The following is a 19,806-nucleotide window of genomic DNA, read 5'->3' as shown; positions in this document are numbered from 1 at the left end:
TATATTGTAAAAATATTAATACCAATTTACCAATACTGGCATACTTATTCACCGTTTTATTATTTTTACTAATATTAATTTAAGTTTTTGTTATATTTAGAAGTCAAAATTATACTTGGCTATAATATGTAATATCCTTATTGTTCTTAAATTATAACATTGAATCAGTCATAATAACTTTAAATTAATATTAATATATTTTATAAATCAAATTTGGTTGATATAATTGTTAAAGATAGCATTCAAGCTGGCGTCTTTCGATGAAAATAATGAATTTGAAAGCAAGAAACGGAAGAAACATAAAAAAGATAAATACGAAGGTAATCTAAATTTTGTATTTTAATTTAGTTCTTTTTATTTTGAAAATACATTGAATGATGCATTTTTTTTTACATCTTATATATCATAATTGTTATACGAGTAAAAATAACTATTTAGATTTTTTTAATGTATTATTAAATTATTTTATTAAATGTATGTTTCAGATAAGGAGAAGTCTGGTGGCTTAAAATTGATATTAAAAGTTGGCAGTGGAAGTTGTTTGCCTGCTGATGAAATAGTTAATAACACTAATGGTAATCATGAAGCAAATGATTATTTATCTAAATCGCATAAAAAGAAAAAAAAGAAGCATAAGCATCATAAAGAGAAGAAAAAAAGAATGCGAGATGATATTACAATTCAAGAAGAAATAAGTTTAGGCGAGGAGACTTTAGCAGAAGCTCCAATGTCCAAACGTCCTATAAGTTTTGAAAATAACAGTAAGGTCACTACAAATTCTACCGATTCTCAAAATGGTGAGTTTTAATAACTTTATATTTAATGTATTAGGTATACGGTACATATTATATTTATGATTTAGGTGAATGGAAATCAGAAGAAACAAACAATCCAAATGAAAATCGACAAACTTTGCAACAATTATTAACACATTTGCTTAGAGCTTTGGAACGTAGAGATCCTCAACAATTATTTGCATGGCCAGTTACAGATCGTATTGCACCTAATTATTCTCGTCTTATTTCTAAACCAATGGATTTTGAAACAATTCGCCGAAGCATTCAAAGTGATCTTTATACCAGTTTAAATGCGTTTGTTGTAAGTATATAATTTTAAACATATTAGTATGTTGAGTATTTACATTTTACTGAATTAAATTAATTTAAGTAGTGGTTATGAAATATTGATTACTCTAAACAACCACAAATGCCTTTTTTTATATATATCATATAAATATATGATAACAACTTAATTAGAATTAATAAAAAAGATTACTTTAGCTTACAAGAAAAAATAAATACATTTTTGATATAATTTTTATTTTTGGATAATTATAAAAATATCTAAATAATTTTTACTTTTGTTTAAATTACAGGCAGATTTTAAATTGATGTGTGAAAATGCCATGACATATAATCAACCAGAAACTATTTATTATAAAGCAGCTAAACGACTTCTTCATGCTGGTTTAAAATTAACAGGTCCAGAAAAATTAAAAACACTGTTATCTGCATTACCTGGAATGGCTAATATACCTCCATCACAGCTGGGCTTTGATATTAACCAAGAATATCATGGAGATACTTCAAATGATACAATTATTGAAAATATTGAACGATCTTCTGAACGACTGCATGATAATGACCTATTAAATCAACGAAAAATGATGTAATTTTTTATTATTATTAACACTTAGTGATACTATTCTATATTCTACATTTTTTTAGATCAAAATTTGAGGCTATACCCGATGATTTAACACCAGATGAAATACTTAAACAAGTGCAAAATGCTGCTAAAGCAGCTTCTGAAAAATTGGCTACAAAAAATACTAAGGTATTTTATTTTCAGATTTTTATTTAATAAAATTTATAATAAAGAATAACATTGATAAAATGATAAATTAGTACATTTATGTAAATTATTATGTTCGATGTTTTTAATTGATATATTGACTTTGTTGCTTAAATTTGTTTAGTAATCAATTATCTGCTCAAACAATATTTTTATTTTTATTTATGAAAATTTGGTATGGTTTTCAACTAACTAGCACATTAATAATAAATTTTAAGTACAATTATCATTATTAGTTATATACTCTGTTTTAAATTATTATTTTTAATATGCTTAAATTGTAATAAAAATCTTATTTCTCATTTTTAATTTTATATCTAGAATCTATATTGATAGATTTATCATATATATAGACAGGGTACATATACTAATAGTTATGAAATTGTATTCAATTTGGAAGCTATGATAAATTGTACAATTTAAAAAATATATATTGAAAAACACTTAAGTACTAGTAGTGATTAAATTTAACTATTTTTTTTGCATTTTTGCATCTATTCTAAGAATTAACTTTAAAGTTTTATATATTTGAACCTAGTATCTACTTTCAGACTTAAATATTTACTGAGATTTTATATTGTCTTTTTTTTTTTATAATTGTAAGATGGGATTCTTGAAACAACAAAACAATGGATCCACATCACTATCGATTTTAGTGCCAAATGATGGAATCAATCCTGAAACTGGAGAAAGGCCTGTTCTCTTAGGATCATTAATTGGAAAGTTGAGTCATGGAGTTGGATCAATTTCAGGTTTCCGCGAAGACAGGCGTAACATGGTTAAAACTGGTATGTGTGTTTATATGATTGTTATTTAATGTTTACTGTAAGATAATATTTATTGTCGAATTAATATTTCTATGTAAATGTAATTATTTATAGTAAAACCATTATATTATGGAGCTTTTGGTTCTTATGCTCCAACATATGATTCAACTTTTGCCAATTTAACAAAAGATGAATCAGATTTAGTTTTGAGAACTTACGGTGATGAAGCATCTGCACAATATGCAGAAAGGTAATTTTTGTTTTTATATTTAATTTTTACTCCCTTTATCATTTATTAAAATATTTTCATAACAATATTCTACAGAATTTTTTTTTATGCGCTTAATCTACTTTATATTGTACTTACCAGTGTGTGCTATTTATTTTCATTTTAGCTTATACGCAATATAGATAAAACACATTTATGCAAAATAATTGTTTTTATGTTTTAATCTTAAGTAGAATCACCCATTACAAAAATTATAGAGCATCATATTTTTGAGGTTGTGACATCACAAAATCTTCGATATTGTCTCCTAGCAATTAAATATTAATTTAAATTTCCAATTTTTTTTTTTTACTTTTGAAGTTGAGAGTAGTAAAATTAAGTAAAATAATAATAAAATTTAAAACCAATGTATCTAATCTTCAAAAATATTAATCTCTATAATTTTTATAATAGTTGATTTTTCTGTAAGATTACTCAAAAATCAATTGTTTTAAATCATGGAAATAGATTTTATATGAATGCATTTTATCTATGTCACACATGGATTTGAAAGTGAAAACAAATATTGCGCTGATATCCTCTTTAGAATTTTTCTTACTAAAAATGAAGTGTTATTTATGAAACTAGATGATAATTAATAAGTCTTAAGAAACCTTCATTGTAAAGAATTTTAAAAAGGTGTTTTACTGATGAGTTTTTTAAATTCATATTTATATAAATATAATAATAATATGTATCATTATGATGTATGTTATTCAAAATGTAACATCAATTTTTTTTTCTTAGCATTTTAAACTTTACTAAAGACTCAGATTATGCAATGACTATGGCAGATAATTTGCTTGATTTAATGACTGGTGGTGATCATCGTAAAACAAAACGTGTATTAGATGAGCGAAAAAAACAACAAGTAGTTTTAGAGGATAGCAAGAAACCAATTAATCAATTACATCAGCCTTCATCGTGTCAACCCTTAGCAACTTCACTAATGAATACAGGAAGTTCAAATACTACAACTGCTAACCATCAAACTAAAACTGCTCCAATACAAATTGATCAGTTAAAATCATTATCAGAACTTGGAATTGATACAAAATTTATAGATTATTATCGTTAGTATCAAGTATTAATTATTATTATTTACATTCAATATATTTTTATATTTATTTTTTTATTGTAGAAGAACAAAGTGTATTTCAAGATCGGTTGGATCATGTTGGTGGATTGCTTGGACGTTTACAAAACGTACAAAATCAACGTTTGAGTGCTCCTCTTCCACAACATCTTTCACAAATAGCACATCCATCACCACAGGAAATTCAATTAGGTAATGTAAATATGATATATCATAGATTTGAAAATAATTAACGTGTTTATCATTATTAGCGGATAAAATAACTGAATCCCTTGCTGAAAATTTAAAAAGAGTCCCACCATCAGCCGTGATGTCCGTCACAGGCGTACGTAAAGCAATGGGTATTGCACAAATATCCCATTTAGAGTTAAATCAAAATAATTGTCATCCTCCAAATTTGGTAAATCATGGATCATCCCATCAACAGACACAGGTAATATATTAAATTATGGTTTTGTTAACTGTATTTACTATTAATTAAATTTCAACTTTAAATTTGTATAAACACTACACTATTTAATAGGTATCATTAATGGGAGATGGAATACAAGATCGCGTGGAAGGTGTTGAAGGTACTGTGTCTGGGGTTGATTTAGAATCTGAATTAAGAGAATTTCTAGAAAGTGATCCTACTCTAACTAGCTTTCCATTGCATGATGAAAATGATCGAACAATTGAAGAGATATTATCTGAATCATAATTTTTTAATTATATGAATTATTGATTGTTTTTTTTTTTTTTGTATTAATATTAAATATTAATTAAAAAAAACTATAAATGTTGAACTTTAAAAATCTGTATGAGAAATCGACTAAAATAATTAATAAATAATGGAAGTATAGTGTTAAACTGTCTTATTTGCATTTAATTTATTTATTAGTTTTTAACTAAAAATTTAATTTTTAATTTTATTGAATCCTACAATTTCAGTAAATATATTTTAAATTGAAATGTATAAAATGCATGAAATCTATTTCCTGATTTTTAAAATAAAATATATTATGTGAATGTTATAATCAAATATATACAGTATGTGAACATCATAAATACATGAAAATAAGTAATAACAATAAATTAACATGCATACATTTTTAAGTGATCTTTACAAATTAATAATTATGTATTTTATAGTAATATAAATACTTAAGATATAACAAATTTAAATTTACAAATATAAATTATACTATGTATGATGTGAACCGATATGGATGTTTTTGTATATTAACATAGTCTTAAATTTTGATATATAATTTACCTTTTTATGTAAAATATGAATACTATAATTAATTTAATATATGCTGTTTAATATTATTTAGATTGTATAATTTGGCAGGTTCTTATAACTAAAAAGTAAACATATATTTTAATTTTTTAAGTGTTTAATACATTATTTATAGTAAAGATTTATATATATTATAATTATTTTTTAATTCCAGATTTCAAAAATATTTAAATTAAATTATAGACATCTATGATGAATAAGTTAATTTATTTTCTTTTGCTCTTATCTAAAAAATTTAACGTTTTAGGATAAGCTTTAAGCATATTATTTATATACATATATACATTTAGCCTTTTTAAAAATTATTGCTGCTTTCAGGATATTTATATTTTTTAAAATAGATAGTTAAGTATGATTTAGTGTGTACCAATAATTTTAGGCATTGAAACTTATTTTTTTTTTAGTCAGCAAAAATTTGTTTTAATTTTTATTTATAGTTAAATCTCTTAAAGTCATTCATATTTTTTTTGTATAAGTAGTATAGACTATAATATTATATGGTCATTACTCATTACTGTTCAACAAGTGTGAATGCACGGCACTCTGAAATTGTATTAATCATTACATTGGTAGATGATTGATTTGTTTATGAAATAATTTAAGTATAACATAGTAGGACCTACCAGTGGTGTGCTCAGCTTTTTTGAAAGGGGTGATATTCATTTTTGACTTGTCATAGACCCTAATTTTTTTTTCATGTAGATAATAAATCATAACAAAAAAAATTCAAAGGGGGGATATGTCTCCCTGATTCCCTGTGACCACACCACTGGGACCTACTTAGGTATTTAGGCATGTTTTTTAATAAAATATCTTATAATACTTAATGTATAACTACCAAGAATTATAAAATTAAAATATAAGTGTTTTGAGAGTAAATACAATTTGTGTTAAAAATAGATTTTTGATGTATATTTCACAAAACAATTAATAAATTAAATACATATTAGCTAAGTATGTATCTATAAAAAAAATACTGAACATTTATAATTGTTTATATTTATATTATAATCTTAAATGGTACAATAATTGTTTCAGAAATTCTTCTCTCGAGTTTTAAGTATTTAAGATCAAGATGTTGCTCTTGAGCAGTAAATTCATAGAAATGTTGAATACAAGTCCGTGAAGTTGACCTACCAACTTAGACTTCAAACTTGTACCAGTATTTAGCCACCAACATTAAAAATTTATAACCTATGCATCTATGACCTTAATTAACTTTTATGAATAGGGGACCAATATAACATTGTTCACCTAATTGAACCTCGATGTCATCCAAATTTATTTTGTTGACCATACATTTTTACCAACATTTAGCTACCTTTTATTTATTTAGCACTATAAAAATTTTTATAAAAGTACATCACATAAAATATAAGTAGGTACAGTTATTTAACAAGTAGAAATCAAAAATAGATCTTTGTTTATCTCAATTATAATTCATCAGTCATCACTAATAATTTTATAACATTTTGAGATTTTTATTGAATACCTATCTACTACCTTCTTATATTAGGAGTCGATGGGGTCACAGTTACGATGTTGTGTATGATGAGAAAGAGTTATTTTGTTTAACAGTAAATCTTTTATTTCTTTTTAAATAATTTAATAATTATTCTAGGAAGATTTTTTTTATTTTTAAAAGCAAGACTTCGTGTTATACTCTGTCAAATAGGAAAATAAAATTACGTAATTTTCTAGATGTAAAGAAAATAAGGTAACTATAATAGTGTGTTAAAATTAAAATTTATAAGTTTGGATATAGTTTTGTATTTTTTTTTTTTTTTTGGCACATTTTTAGTAGTTGCTTGATCAATAATTAGGTCGTGTTCAGGTGTGGTCTGTAATTTAAATTCCACATATTTTTTGCTTTTATTTATAAAAAACTAATAGGTACAAAAGATACAAAAATAAAGAAAAAATGAAAAAGATGGTTAACAGTAGATTTTATACATCAAATACAGTATCTACCTGCTTGGCTGTTACCTATTTATGTAGGTACCAATATATTAGCAACATTAGGTATACCTATATAACTTATTAAAATTAAAAAAAATGTTTGAAAAATATAAATCAGCCAATATCAATTTCAATTTACTTATAAGTCAACCATTGAAACTGTCAATTCCAGTAATCACGAAATATACCAAATTTCTGAAGATCTTTTCAAAATTTAAATCAATAAAATCCTATTTGAATACGTAGGTATTTTCAGGTATTTCAATAATTTCAATAGAAACAAATATTTTTTAAATCTATTTATTTCGAAAAGATATTATACAGGTTTATATTTTAATTTTGATATCATTTTCAAATATTTGTCCATTTTTGCTTTGATAATATCATTAATATCATATATTTCAAAATTATGAGGTGCTTTTTAAAACTAATCGTCGAAGCGGGTCGTGTGTTTAGAAACAGTTTTACTAATTATTTTTTTACTTTTTAGTTATTAGATATTGTTAAAATCTCAGAGAAAGAGGCTTGTAGCCGTAGGTTAGGTTATATTTAGGTAAAGTAACACTAGTAATTGACCAAATTAGTAGGTATGTAATAATATACCTAAGGTATTCAAAAACTACGCATAAATTCTAGTTTATTTTGCGCTCGAAATTAGCCAACATGGAGTGCCCTGACCTTAGTCTCGTCAAAAACAGAAGCAAACAGTGAAAGTGATGAAATTATGTCGTTAGAACCGTACACGATTGATTTAAAACGGAAAATGCATTACAATATTTAATTTCTAATCTATGAACGGCCGTGTGTGTTTGAATTGCGCGCGCTTTCCATCGCACATCGTTGACGAGATGCCGGTTATGTTACGCGTGTCATCGATGAGTCGGCTCGTACTAATCGTTACTAGTGTGAGTGAGACGGAACTGTGTTAAAAGAGTGAAAAAAATAACATCAAATGTGTATGTGCTAACTGCTTATCGACTTTACGAGTTTTATCGTAACACATTCGCTATACGGTCGATTTTCGAGCTTCTTCGATATTTCGTCTGCTGTTAATTTTTTGCTGTGTTCACAGTCGCCAGTCATAGTCCCGTTTTATTTAACATACTTTTGCCTTTATCTTATATATAAATATATATATATATATATATTTTTAATATATAATTATTCAATATTAATAATTCGTACGAATAGACTAATCACGACATTACGATAGTATCTTCGACATTCCGCTCACACGGACTATAATATAAAACAAAATAATCTACAAATATAATTATTAGTATTGTCATCGACACGTTTTTTTCTCGCAGTTTTTTTAACTGCATTTCACTGACCGACGGGATTTCCTGAATATTTGGCGTTAGCATGATAATGGCCTGGCAACCGCAAGAAGAGGGATTACGGCAAATCATTCAGCTGCTTAAAGAATCCCAGTCACCCGACACGGTTATACAACGGACTGTACAACAAGTATCCTTTTTATATAACATGTTTTCACACACTGTCAGGTTTGTATATTGAGTGTGATGAATTAGGATGAACCACCTGTTTAAACATTTTTTACATTATTAAGTCATATGATAATATTTCGTCAATTAGCAGAATTTTTAACTATAACAACTACTTACCTAATTAATTTTTTTTATTAATAATGAAGTGTCCCACTAGAGGGGTTTAGTACTACAAGTTTGAGTGGCTTTACAAAAGTGGCGTCCCCATCGCCCAATGCACTTGGTGTATTGCAATAGCTTTACCTCTGACCTTAAAAAGTTACTTCTTTGCTATCTATTAACTAATATTTATTGTTATATATCTAAAAAATGTGTATAAAGTTAACAAACTTTTAATAAAATTAAGTTTACCACAACAATTAAATATATAATATAACAAATAGGTATATAAATTGTAAAGAAAAATAAGAATATGATTGTTTATTATTTATTAAAATAATAGGGAATTTTTTAAAAAGTTATAAATATAAAGTATTATTTCATGAATTAATGTATAAAAATCATTCAATCAGACTGCTGTAATTGTAATAATTTAGTTCGATATAATATACAATAGTTTTATTAGTAATGAACTATTTTAAATGTTGATGTACTTAGTATAATGATTATATTTTATTTTATTATTCTATAATTTGAATAATTTAATTGGTTCATAAATAACTGATTTAAACCAATAAGAAAATTTCTTTAATAAAATAATTCAGAAATTGGAAGAACTAAATCAAGTAACAGACTTTAACAATTATTTGATATTTGTACTGACAAAACTTACTTCCGAAGGTATATACATTTTTTTAATTTTAACTAGAATATTTTTAATTTGGGAATAAATATTCTAAATTTATTTATTTTCTATATTTGATTTTTATTAATTTGTTTTCTGTATTATTCAGATACTTGATTTATGATTCTATTATATAAGATTAGTAAATAATAGTTATTTATTTTTTTAGATGAACCTACAAGATCATTAAGTGGTTTGATATTGAAGAACAATATCAAGAGTCACTATGAAAATTTACCTCCTACAGTCACAGAGTTTGTAAAGTCTGAATGTCTAACTGCAGTTGGAGATACTTCAGCTTTAATAAGAGCAACTGTTGGAATTTTAATCACAACAATAGCATCCCGTGGTATCAACACCTGGCCTGAACTTTTACCTGCCCTTTGTCAAATGCTTGATTCTGCAGATTATAATGTTTGCGAAGTACTTACTTATTTTAAATTTATTCATTTGGATTAATTATAACTAGTTTTATTTTAATTTTAAAATAAGTTTGATACATATTATAATTAGAGATGATGAAGATGTGTGTTTTTTTAAGTTATAACTTATTCTTAACATTATTTTAATAATAAATAATGAAATAAAATCAATTATTTAATTTTAAAGTTTAATATACTCTGACTAATTTTAATGTTTTTCTTCTTGGTTTATAATAGGGTGCTTTTGGAGCTTTGCAAAAGATATGTGAAGATTCATCTGAATATTTAGAAGACGATCGACAAAACAAACCGCTTGATATCCTCATTCCAAAGTTTTTACAATTTTTTAAACATTCAAGTCCAAAAATTAGGTAAGACTTATTGTATTATTTAATTAATATTCTTTTGTATTTTATTAGTAAATATAACAGCTTAATAATTAATTATTCACTTATTATAATATATAATATACTAAAATATTTTTAATTTTTTAATTTTAATGTTATTTTTATACTATAAAATATCTATCTAGATCACATGCAATTGGATGTGTAAATCAGTTTATTGTACAGAAAACACCTTCCTTAATGAATCACATTGATATGTTTTTAGAGGTAATACTTAATTTTAATAATGTTATAAGTTGTATGTAAAAACATTATAATTAATAATATATTTATATTTTGTTTTAGAATTTATTTCATTTGGCTGTTGACGATGAAGCAGATGTTAGAAAAAATGTGTGTAGAGCTATTGTTATGCTTTTAGAAGTTAGAATGGATCGATTACTTCCCCATTTACATGATATAATTGAGGTTAGTAAATAAGATATATATGTGTTAATATTATTTAAAAATAATAACTATAACTTATCTATTTATGTACTTTTGCTTAGTATATGTTGTTAAGAACCCAAGATCCAGATGAAAATGTTGCATTAGAAGCGTGCGAGTTTTGGCTATCAATTGCTGATCAACAAATATGTAAAGAAGCACTTACACCATATTTACCTAGACTAGTACCTATTCTTGTTAATGGAATGCGATACTCAGAAATAGATATTATTTTATTAAAGGTTAATTTTTATATAAATTTAAGTTTATAACTTATATTTTTAATTCTAATATGATATATTATTTATTATTCAGGGTGATGTTGAAGAAGATGAAAATGTTCCTGATCGTGAAGAAGATATTCGTCCTAGATTTCATAAGTCACGTAACACACATGGTAATGAAGAAGATAATAATGACGAAGAAGATGATGATGATAATTTAGGAGATGATAGCAGTTTATCTGATTGGAACTTAAGTGGGTTTTTGAATTATTAAAAATAAATACTACTATTTATTGTTTAATTAATTACAATTTTCTTAATTTAGGAAAATGTAGTGCTGCTGCTTTAGATGTATTAGCTAATGTATTTAAAGAAGATATTCTTCCAATACTTATGCCTATTCTAAAAGAAACACTTTCGTCTACTGAATGGGAAGTCAAAGAATCTGGAATCTTAGCTTTAGGAGCTATTGCTGAAGGTAAAATTTAAATAAGTTTTTTCGAAATGAAACATATTAATTATTGAAATATTAACATAGGATGCATGAATGGTATGATCCCACATTTAAATGAACTTATACCATACATGATTAATCATTTGAGTGACAAAAAAGCATTAGTTCGAGCTATCATATGTTGGACACTGTCTCGTTATTGCCACTGGGTTGTTAGTCAACCACATGAACTATATTTAAAATCAATGATGCAAGAAGTAAGTATATTAGATTATTTATAAATTCAAGTATAAATTAAATCTGTGTGTTCAAAAAGTTTTAAATGATAAATTATAAATTGTCATGCTTCGTAAAGAAATTAAATCCTTTTAATTTTTGCATATCAATAAGCAGCATAAAATACATAAAGTTACAAATAATAAATTTAAAAGTGGTTAGTATATATAAAACTATTTTGGCTGATGAGAATGGTACTAATAATATTCTTGGTAAATTTAATAAAATATAATACTTTATTTATTTTATTATGGTTCATTAATGTTATAAGAAGTTGAAGACTATTGAAAATACTTTGAGTTATTTAAATTGACTTAGTTGACAACTATTATTATAAAAATATATTCCTATTTATATTATGGAAAAATAATTAGGTATTAATCACATAATTTAGAGAGTACTTACTTTATTGCATTTTCCAAAGGATTAAATTATAATTTAATCTGATTTATTATATTATCAAATTTTAAATTTTAAAAGAAATTTAAACTAGGATGTTATACTATAATTTTGATTTTTTATAATTTATAACTTATTAATTTTTTTATTTTTTTCAAACTTAACCCTAAACTAAAGGCGCTATTATACTCTATATACCAATATTTCTATTTATCTTGTTCTATTTTGGTTCATATTTGTTTTTAGTTATTCCTCTAATCTAACCTTTCTTTATAATTCATTATAATATAATAGTTATTAATCCATGTCAGTCGTCATTAGTTGTTTAAAGCAGCATAAACAATGTATCAAATTATTTTTTGTATTTGTGGACGAAATTTTATTTACCTACTTATATATTACAGTTTTGTTCACCAATATATTTTTTATATATAGTTATAATTAGATTTAAAACAATTAGTAGCACATATATATTATACTATACTACATTGATTTCTGTGTAATTCTGGGCATGTTATAATTGAAAAAAAAAATTGCGTATGTAGTTAAGGGTTTAAATGTACACACATTTGACTAATATAATATGTTTAATAAAATTGATTCAAGAGTGTTGGAATAATAATAAAAAATAATGTAAATATAAAGATAATAATAATAATAATAATAATTGAGTAATTGTTGAATAAATACATTAAATTGTAATTTAAATTTAAATCATTTATTGTAGAATACTGAAAATATTGAGAATTTAGGTTTTTGAAACCAGCAAATATCAAAATAAAATTGTTTATATTATAATTTTACTACTTATAATAAAAAAAAAATGACAATATTTTATGAAATATATGCATTTTAATATAGTTATTAATTAATATGTTATATAACTTATTATAGTTACTTAAACGAATATTGGATCCCAACAAAAGAGTTCAAGAAGCTGCATGCTCTGCTTTTGCTACATTAGAAGAAGAAGCAACTACTGAACTTGTACCATATTTAGGATTTATATTAGAAACATTAGTGTTTGCTTTTAGCAAATATCAAGTAATTAAAAATGCAAAGAAGTTTTATTTTAATGATAATGTAAATAATGTATGTGCATTTAAAATTTATATTTTAGCATAAAAATTTACTAATTTTATATGATGCAATTGGAACATTGGCTGATTCGGTTGGTCATAATTTAAATAAACCAGAGTTTATTAATTTATTGATGCCTCCATTAATTCAAAAATGGAACGCACTGAAGGACGAAGATAAAGATCTGTTTCCATTATTAGAAGTACGTAAATATATATTTTAATAAAATATTAAATAATAAATTTATTTATTTTTGTTTTTAGTGTTTATCTAGTGTTGCCACTGCATTACAATCTGGATTCATGCCATATGCTGAGCCAGTGTTCAAAAGATGTATTTCACTAGTTGAACAAACACTTAACCAAAATATAGTAAGTATAAAATTGTAAATTTATTTATATTTTGAATTAAATATTTATTTTTTGAATATTGTGATTATTATAAGGCAAATTCTCAAAGTCCAGACCAGTTTGATGCGCCAGATAAGGATTTTATGATAGTAGCTCTAGACTTACTATCAGGTCTAGCAGAAGGATTGACAACATTTATTGAAAGTTTAATAAATGGTTCAAATACATTACAATTGCTGTATCAGTGCATGCAAGATCCATTAGCAGAAGTAAGGCAAAGTTCTTTTGCTCTTCTGGGTGATTTGACGAAAGCATGTTTCCAACATGTACACCCCTGTATAGGTATGATGATTTAATATATACATTAATATTTAAATTGATTAATTAATTTAAATTACCTACTATAATTTAGGTGTATTAGTTAATTGTTAGTACTAAATATTTATTATAATTTATAAGCTTTGCAGCATTATTACATTTAACTAGTTAGCTTTTAATATAAAGAATAGTGGTTAGAACAGGGGTTGGCAAGTAATTTCTATTGGAGTCCTAAAGATTAAAATAATGAATCAATGAGATCCAGTGAAAAAATTTTTTTTTTAAATCTTTATACATAATGAAGTAAGTACAATGTATTGACAGGGTTCAGAGTTTTGCCTTCCGCGGTCCGGATTCGGACCATGACCCGCCCGTTACCAACCCCTGGGTTAGAACAATAATAGAGAAGTTATGTGAGGTTTTTTAGATTCTGAGCTGAGTGATGAATGTATTGATTTTACAATAATCTGTGTTCACAATAAGTAGTCAATTTTTATAGAAAACCTATTTTATTTTAATGGGGAAATTTGAAAACGAATGACTGTAGATATTTGAAATTTTCATCAAATTTTTATATTATCATTTTTTATTTACGATTAAATTTTTTAAATATTTCTTCTATTTTGAGCTTTTTATAAGTACATTTTAATTTCTTTGTATATATATGTCAATTAAAAATTATTTCCTGGATAAAAATGCTTGAAATTTAAATAAAAAGCTCCTCATAATATGTTAATTTTTCAATTAAAAAATATTTAAAATCTATAGTCATAATATTTTTTTAAAAGCATTTAAAGTTATAATTTTGACAAAATTCATAAAACATGAAAATTAGCAATTTGTTTTGTTGTTAGAAATTCATATAATTTAAAGTAAAATAAATGATTTTAATAGTTATATCAAAGGTATATCAACATATATATATAGTGTTAGATTGTCTCCGCTCAAAATCATTTTTCATTTACAATGATTGCTATTATTTATAGAAATAGTATGTGGCCTATTAAAAAACTGAATTATTGAACTATAATTTCTTGAGATAAGGATAGGTTGTTTGTGATGAGATAGTTATTGACATTGACATAGCTAAAATGTACATGTAATATGAAATGCCTAAACATTAATCCTTAAAATATGGTATGCTTCAGCCCCCTTAAAGGTTTCTGCTCTAGATTTTATAACTTTTATCTGTTTTGATCATTTAGTTTGCATTCATGCGTTATGTGAATTAGACACTATAGTACAATAATTCTGAAATTATGCTGTTTAAAAACTGAAAACACGTTAATTTGAAATTTATTTTTAAATTAAAAAAATCATTAAATGTTTAAACTGTTGATTAAAGTATATGGGGATGTAACCATGTTATGTACTTGATTTTTTGAATGTCATAAAAGGTTTAGTGAATAAGAAGAAGAGGTAGATGATAACTTGCCTATTTTTTATACTATTATTATTAATATAACTTAAATTTCTAATAGAAAGTTATCAATTTAACAAAAGCCTATAATATATTTTTTATTTTTCAGCTGATTTTATGCCAATATTAGCTCAAAATTTGAATCCCGATCACATCTCAGTCTGCAATAATGCCACATGGGCAATAGGAGAGATTGCAGTAAAATTGGGTAATTGTATGAATTATTACTAAGTGTTATATAAATAAAGGATTTTTTAATATATTAAACTTACCAACAAAAAATTGATATATGGGATAGATTGGCCGAGCGGAATTAGGCAGCATTGTTAACATACACTGTTGCCGGTTCAATCTTCGGTCATGAGCGGGCCTCTCCTTGGGTAATGTAATTGTCTAGAGCAGTCATTCTCAAAGTGGGCGATAGCGCCCCCCTGTGGGCGTTGATAGTCTTCAGGGGGGTGGTATAAGACCCTAAGAAATGTTGGTGACCTTGAAACAGAATTGAGGGGAAATACTGATTTAAAAGTATTAGGTACTTTTAAACTTCAATCTAAAATTAAATTCCTACTACATATCCTCATAATTGATTTTACGTCTGTCATAGCCGGCATGACAACTATACTGTTTTTAAAATACACTACAGATGGTAAGCTTAAATATTTTTAGGGGGCGCTGGATAATTGTTGATTCTCAAAGTGGGCGATGCATGAAAAAAGTTTGAGAACCTATGGTCTAGAGAGTGAGGCAACGCCATCCCTTTGTGCCAAAGGCAACCGTAAATAGTGCACAATAACATTTTTTGATTATCCAACTACACAACAATCCAAAAAATGAACTGTTGTCAATTCGACCTTACAGTTGTTATACTTAAAAAAACCAACAAAACCCTCCTTTTTATTCATTAATAATAAATTTATTCAAACCAATATATTTCAGATTTTTTAATCATAGTTTCAAATTAATTTTTTTTAATACTAATTAAAAAATGCCCTGTTGCAATAAAAGTGAAAATATAAATCATCATTTGATTATGAATTCAATAAGTAGTTTTTGTGTTATTAAACATAATTTTTATTAAGTTAATTTTTCTTAGATTAAACCTAAAATGTATGTAATATTTTAATATTTAGTTTAGTTTTTTAGGACATGCAAATTTATAAAATATTTATACAATTGTATTAATTATTGTAATTTTCATATATCCTATATATTTTAAACCTTTTATGATATATTATTATCCTTAGTATATACAGTAATTAACTTAAAATTTATTCATTTCAATTTTAAATTAGATGGATCTACATTTTTTTTAAATTGGTTTGTTTAATGGTATATAGTATATAGGGTAGTTTATAAAAAAAGTTTGCATCACCACATTCCTTTAATACCATAAAATTCAAAGTTTTTAACATATTTAAATGTGTTGCCTTTAAGTAAACTTAAAAATATCATAATTTTGAAGTTGAGTAAATTCATAACTAAAGGTTAAAAAGGAAGGGGTTAGCATGCTTTGCAAATATTTAAGTTTGGTTATAATCATTAAATTTTTGTATATTTCTATAGGTACCGAAATGCAACCATATGTACCAATAATTTTAAACCAGTTAGTAATAACAATGAATCGAACAAATACACCTAAAACTCTACTAGAAAATACAGGTAAATATGGATAAATTCTGAGATGATTAATTTGTTAATTATTTAAATAAATATATTTTTGTTATACTTAATATTTTTCAAGAATAAAAATAATATATAGATTATAGTTAAGCAAATGAGTGATGAAGAACTCTATATGCCTACAGATTCTACTTATAAAATCATTTAAACTTTAAAAAGTATTTTATTGTATTTGTAAGTTATTTATTTAACTTAATATACTTAAATATTCATCATATTTTTATTAAGTCATTGAATATTAAACATGGATTTTTGTTAACCTATTGTGATTATAATGGTTTTGCAAGTCAAACATATTTAAAATTAATTTTAAATTATAAGAATGAGTTTGGCTAATTATTCAATTTTATTATATTATCTTTGTAATAGTTGTTAAATTTATAAATAATTTAATGACAAATATTTTTAGAAATAGCCATTTCTAAATGCAATCACTATGTATATGTACATAACATGTATATGTATATATATTGTATAATAAGTACTTTAAATAACTAAAAAAAAAAAAAAAATCAAACAACTATAATGTTTATTCCAAACTTTTCCCTTTAAATATAAATTATTTAAACTGTTAATAGTAGATTCAAGATAAAAGATTAATTAATTAATACCTATTAATTTTAACTATGTAATAAACATAAATTTTAAAATTAAATTTTAAACACATTTTTCTTTTGCATATTTTATTTAAATGTACTTTTTATATTGATAATAATAATCAAAAACACTAATTTGGTTTTGATATATTATTGATTTATATAATCTTTTTAGATTATTAATCAAAATTATTCAATAAATGTTAAATAATATTATTTAATTCTCTTAAGTTTTGATTATAGATATCAGTTTTGGTCTTTATTAGGTGTATTAATTTTATTTTGTTTTTTAAAAAAAAATTTGTATACATTATGGTTTACTATTTTATTTGTTATTTGATGGATTTATTTTTTATTAGTTTTTTCGTTTTTTTTTTGTTTTTTTTTTTTATAGCAATTACAATCGGCCGACTAGGTTATGTGTGCCCTCAAGACGTCGCCCCGCTGTTACAACAGTTTGTACGCATGTGGTGTGTACCAATTATTTTTTTTTACTTTTTTTATTACTTATTTATAATATATTTTTATTATTTATTATATTTATAATTTTATTATTTTAATTGATTAATTACATACATATTGGTTTGGGGACACAAAATGTGCATCTTATTTACTAATAACAAATATTTATGACTAATTATTTTAAATTATTTTTTATGCGATGCTAATATTATTTTTATTCTAGGTGTACTTCACTACGCAATATCAGAGACAATGATGAAAAAGATAGTGCATTTAGAGGTATGTGTCAAATGATAAGTCTAAATCCTGGTGGAGTAGTTCAAGATTTTATATTCTTCTGTGATGCCATTGCTTCGTGGATAAATCCTAAAGAGGACTTAAAGGATATGTTTTATAAAGTAATTGTTTATTTTCTATTTCTTGTATAAATTCCCATTTTATATTATTTATTTTTATGGTTAAATATTTTAAATTTTATTGTTATTTAGATATTGCATGGCTTTAAAAATCAAGTTGGAGAAGAAAATTGGACTAGGTTTACTGATCAATTTCCTCAACAGTTGAAGGAACGCCTATCAACTGCATATGGAATCTAAGACAACTCTGTAAGCATATTTATTTATTAACTTTTTTCTCGTGGATTAAAAATATAATTAATAATTTACTTCTGTTTGATTAGGAAATTTGGGGCGCAACATGGGTGATTCCAGCGTTGCATCTTTTGGGGTTTTTTCAACAGGCTTCGTGCCGAGACCTGGCTCGTCTTGTAGGACCTACGGGAGGGAAGGGAGGGGGGATTATTACAAAATCAATAATACCTAACAAATTCTTTTGTTTTATGTGATAATTTTTTCACAACCAAATTTCATCTATTTTGTCAATTTAGAGTGATACAACTGTTTGTATGATCAAATTTTATAAACTATTATTATTATTTTGTCTTCTACAGTTGGTTATTATTATTATTAATAGTATTTTTTATGTTTTCTCAAACAATTATAAATTATTTTGTATTTGTAGAATGCTTGATAATGTTTTTTTTTTTTTTTTGTAGAATCAGGCCTATTAAACCAAAATGCTTGAATAATACTAGTCGCCCATTTGTTAATTCCTTTTTTTGTTTAGGCTTTTAAATTCCTTATAGAATTTAATCCTCCATTATTCATTAACTCCTCAAAGTTCCTTTATTACCAACATTCCAGAGTGGATCCCTCTTCCTTTTTCCTTATAAACATGACCATCATTTTGGGAAACAAGTATTTTGGAATTTACTTAATATTTTACTAATCATTCACTATTGATTAACATCATAATTAAATCAGTTTCTAGTCTGATGTTTTTTTGTAAATTATCTACATTATAATTGTGTTTTCTTTTTTTTTAAACAAAATGTTATTATTTTATTACTAAATTAGATAAATTAGATAATTAATTATTTGCTATTATGAGTTAATTTTGTTGAATGTGAAGGCCTGTTAATTTTACATAATATATCAAATTGCAAAATCAGTTGATCTTATGTAAACAATTACAATATATGATTTTCAAGACTATTTAATCTTATTTATTATAAAATCATTAGCATATTTTTATAAACTCATGTATTTCACTATAATAAATATGTTTCTTGTTAATTAGATTTATAATAATATCTGTTATCAAATTATTGATATTCTATATTTTTTTTGAATATAAGAATGGACCTTAGAATCATAGTATAGTAGCTCGTGTTATATAACCTTTGTGGTATATTGTAGTAAGGTTTAACAAT

At 24.7% G+C, this 19,806-nt stretch overlaps 2 protein-coding genes across 4 annotated transcripts; both read left to right on the top strand.

Moving 5' to 3' along the window:
• LOC132920991 (bromodomain-containing protein 7) lies at nt 1-6,243 on the top strand. Its single transcript, XM_060983772.1, has 11 exons — nt 1-320; nt 486-797; nt 863-1,098; nt 1,376-1,668; nt 1,728-1,836; nt 2,459-2,642; nt 2,736-2,871; nt 3,637-3,962; nt 4,031-4,177; nt 4,237-4,418; nt 4,509-6,243. The coding sequence occupies exons 2-11, from the start codon at nt 662-664 to the stop codon at nt 4,683-4,685; spliced, it is 1,926 nt and encodes a 641-aa protein (XP_060839755.1). The 5' UTR covers nt 1-320; nt 486-661; the 3' UTR covers nt 4,686-6,243.
• Nucleotides 6,244-8,227: 1,984 nt separating this feature from the next.
• Nucleotides 8,228-19,588, top strand: LOC132923053 (transportin-1). 3 transcript variants are annotated; one of them, XM_060986859.1, is made up of 20 exons: nt 8,229-8,696; nt 9,442-9,517; nt 9,691-9,944; nt 10,181-10,314; nt 10,476-10,557; nt 10,636-10,758; nt 10,839-11,018; nt 11,092-11,254; nt 11,326-11,478; nt 11,539-11,711; nt 13,024-13,173; nt 13,250-13,411; nt 13,473-13,580; nt 13,655-13,901; nt 15,407-15,505; nt 16,861-16,956; nt 17,968-18,043; nt 18,259-18,433; nt 18,524-18,640; nt 19,090-19,588. In XM_060986859.1, exons 1-19 carry the CDS (start codon nt 8,592-8,594, stop codon nt 18,629-18,631), a joined length of 2,664 nt encoding a protein of 887 aa, XP_060842842.1. In that variant the 5' UTR covers nt 8,229-8,591; the 3' UTR covers nt 18,632-18,640; nt 19,090-19,588. The 3 variants fall into 3 exon arrangements, 2 of the variants coding, with proteins under 2 accessions (XP_060842842.1, XP_060842841.1); XM_060986858.1 differs by lacking the exon at nt 19,090-19,588 and adding an exon at nt 18,715-19,057 and having other exon boundaries at nt 8,230-8,696; XR_009661092.1 differs by lacking the exons at nt 17,968-18,043; nt 19,090-19,588 and having other exon boundaries at nt 8,228-8,696.
• The last annotated feature ends 218 nt before the right edge of the window (nt 19,589-19,806 follow it).

This window comes from Rhopalosiphum padi, chromosome 2 (assembly GCF_020882245.1).
Source record: "Rhopalosiphum padi isolate XX-2018 chromosome 2, ASM2088224v1, whole genome shotgun sequence".
In the NCBI taxonomy this organism is placed as follows: Eukaryota; Metazoa; Arthropoda; class Insecta; order Hemiptera; family Aphididae; genus Rhopalosiphum; species Rhopalosiphum padi.
This window is presented reverse-complemented; position numbering and strand designations above follow the sequence as displayed.

Bases quoted from the DNA above. Each gene is read 5' to 3' on its own strand.
- LOC132920991 (XM_060983772.1), top strand. From the start codon at position 662: ATGCGAGATGATATTACAATTCAAGAAGAAATAAGTTTAGGCGAGGAG. The intron at 798-862 runs GTGAGTTTTAAT...TTTATGATTTAG, and splicing joins TTCTACCGATTCTCAAAATG to GTGAATGGAAATCAGAAGAA. The intron at 1,837-2,458 runs GTATTTTATTTT...TATAATTGTAAG, and splicing joins TGGCTACAAAAAATACTAAG to ATGGGATTCTTGAAACAACA.
- LOC132923053 (XM_060986859.1), top strand. From the start codon at position 8,592: ATGATAATGGCCTGGCAACCGCAAGAAGAGGGATTACGGCAAATCATT. The intron at 8,697-9,441 runs GTATCCTTTTTA...AAAATAATTCAG, and splicing joins TACAACGGACTGTACAACAA to AAATTGGAAGAACTAAATCA. The intron at 10,759-10,838 runs GTTAGTAAATAA...ACTTTTGCTTAG, and splicing joins ATTTACATGATATAATTGAG to TATATGTTGTTAAGAACCCA.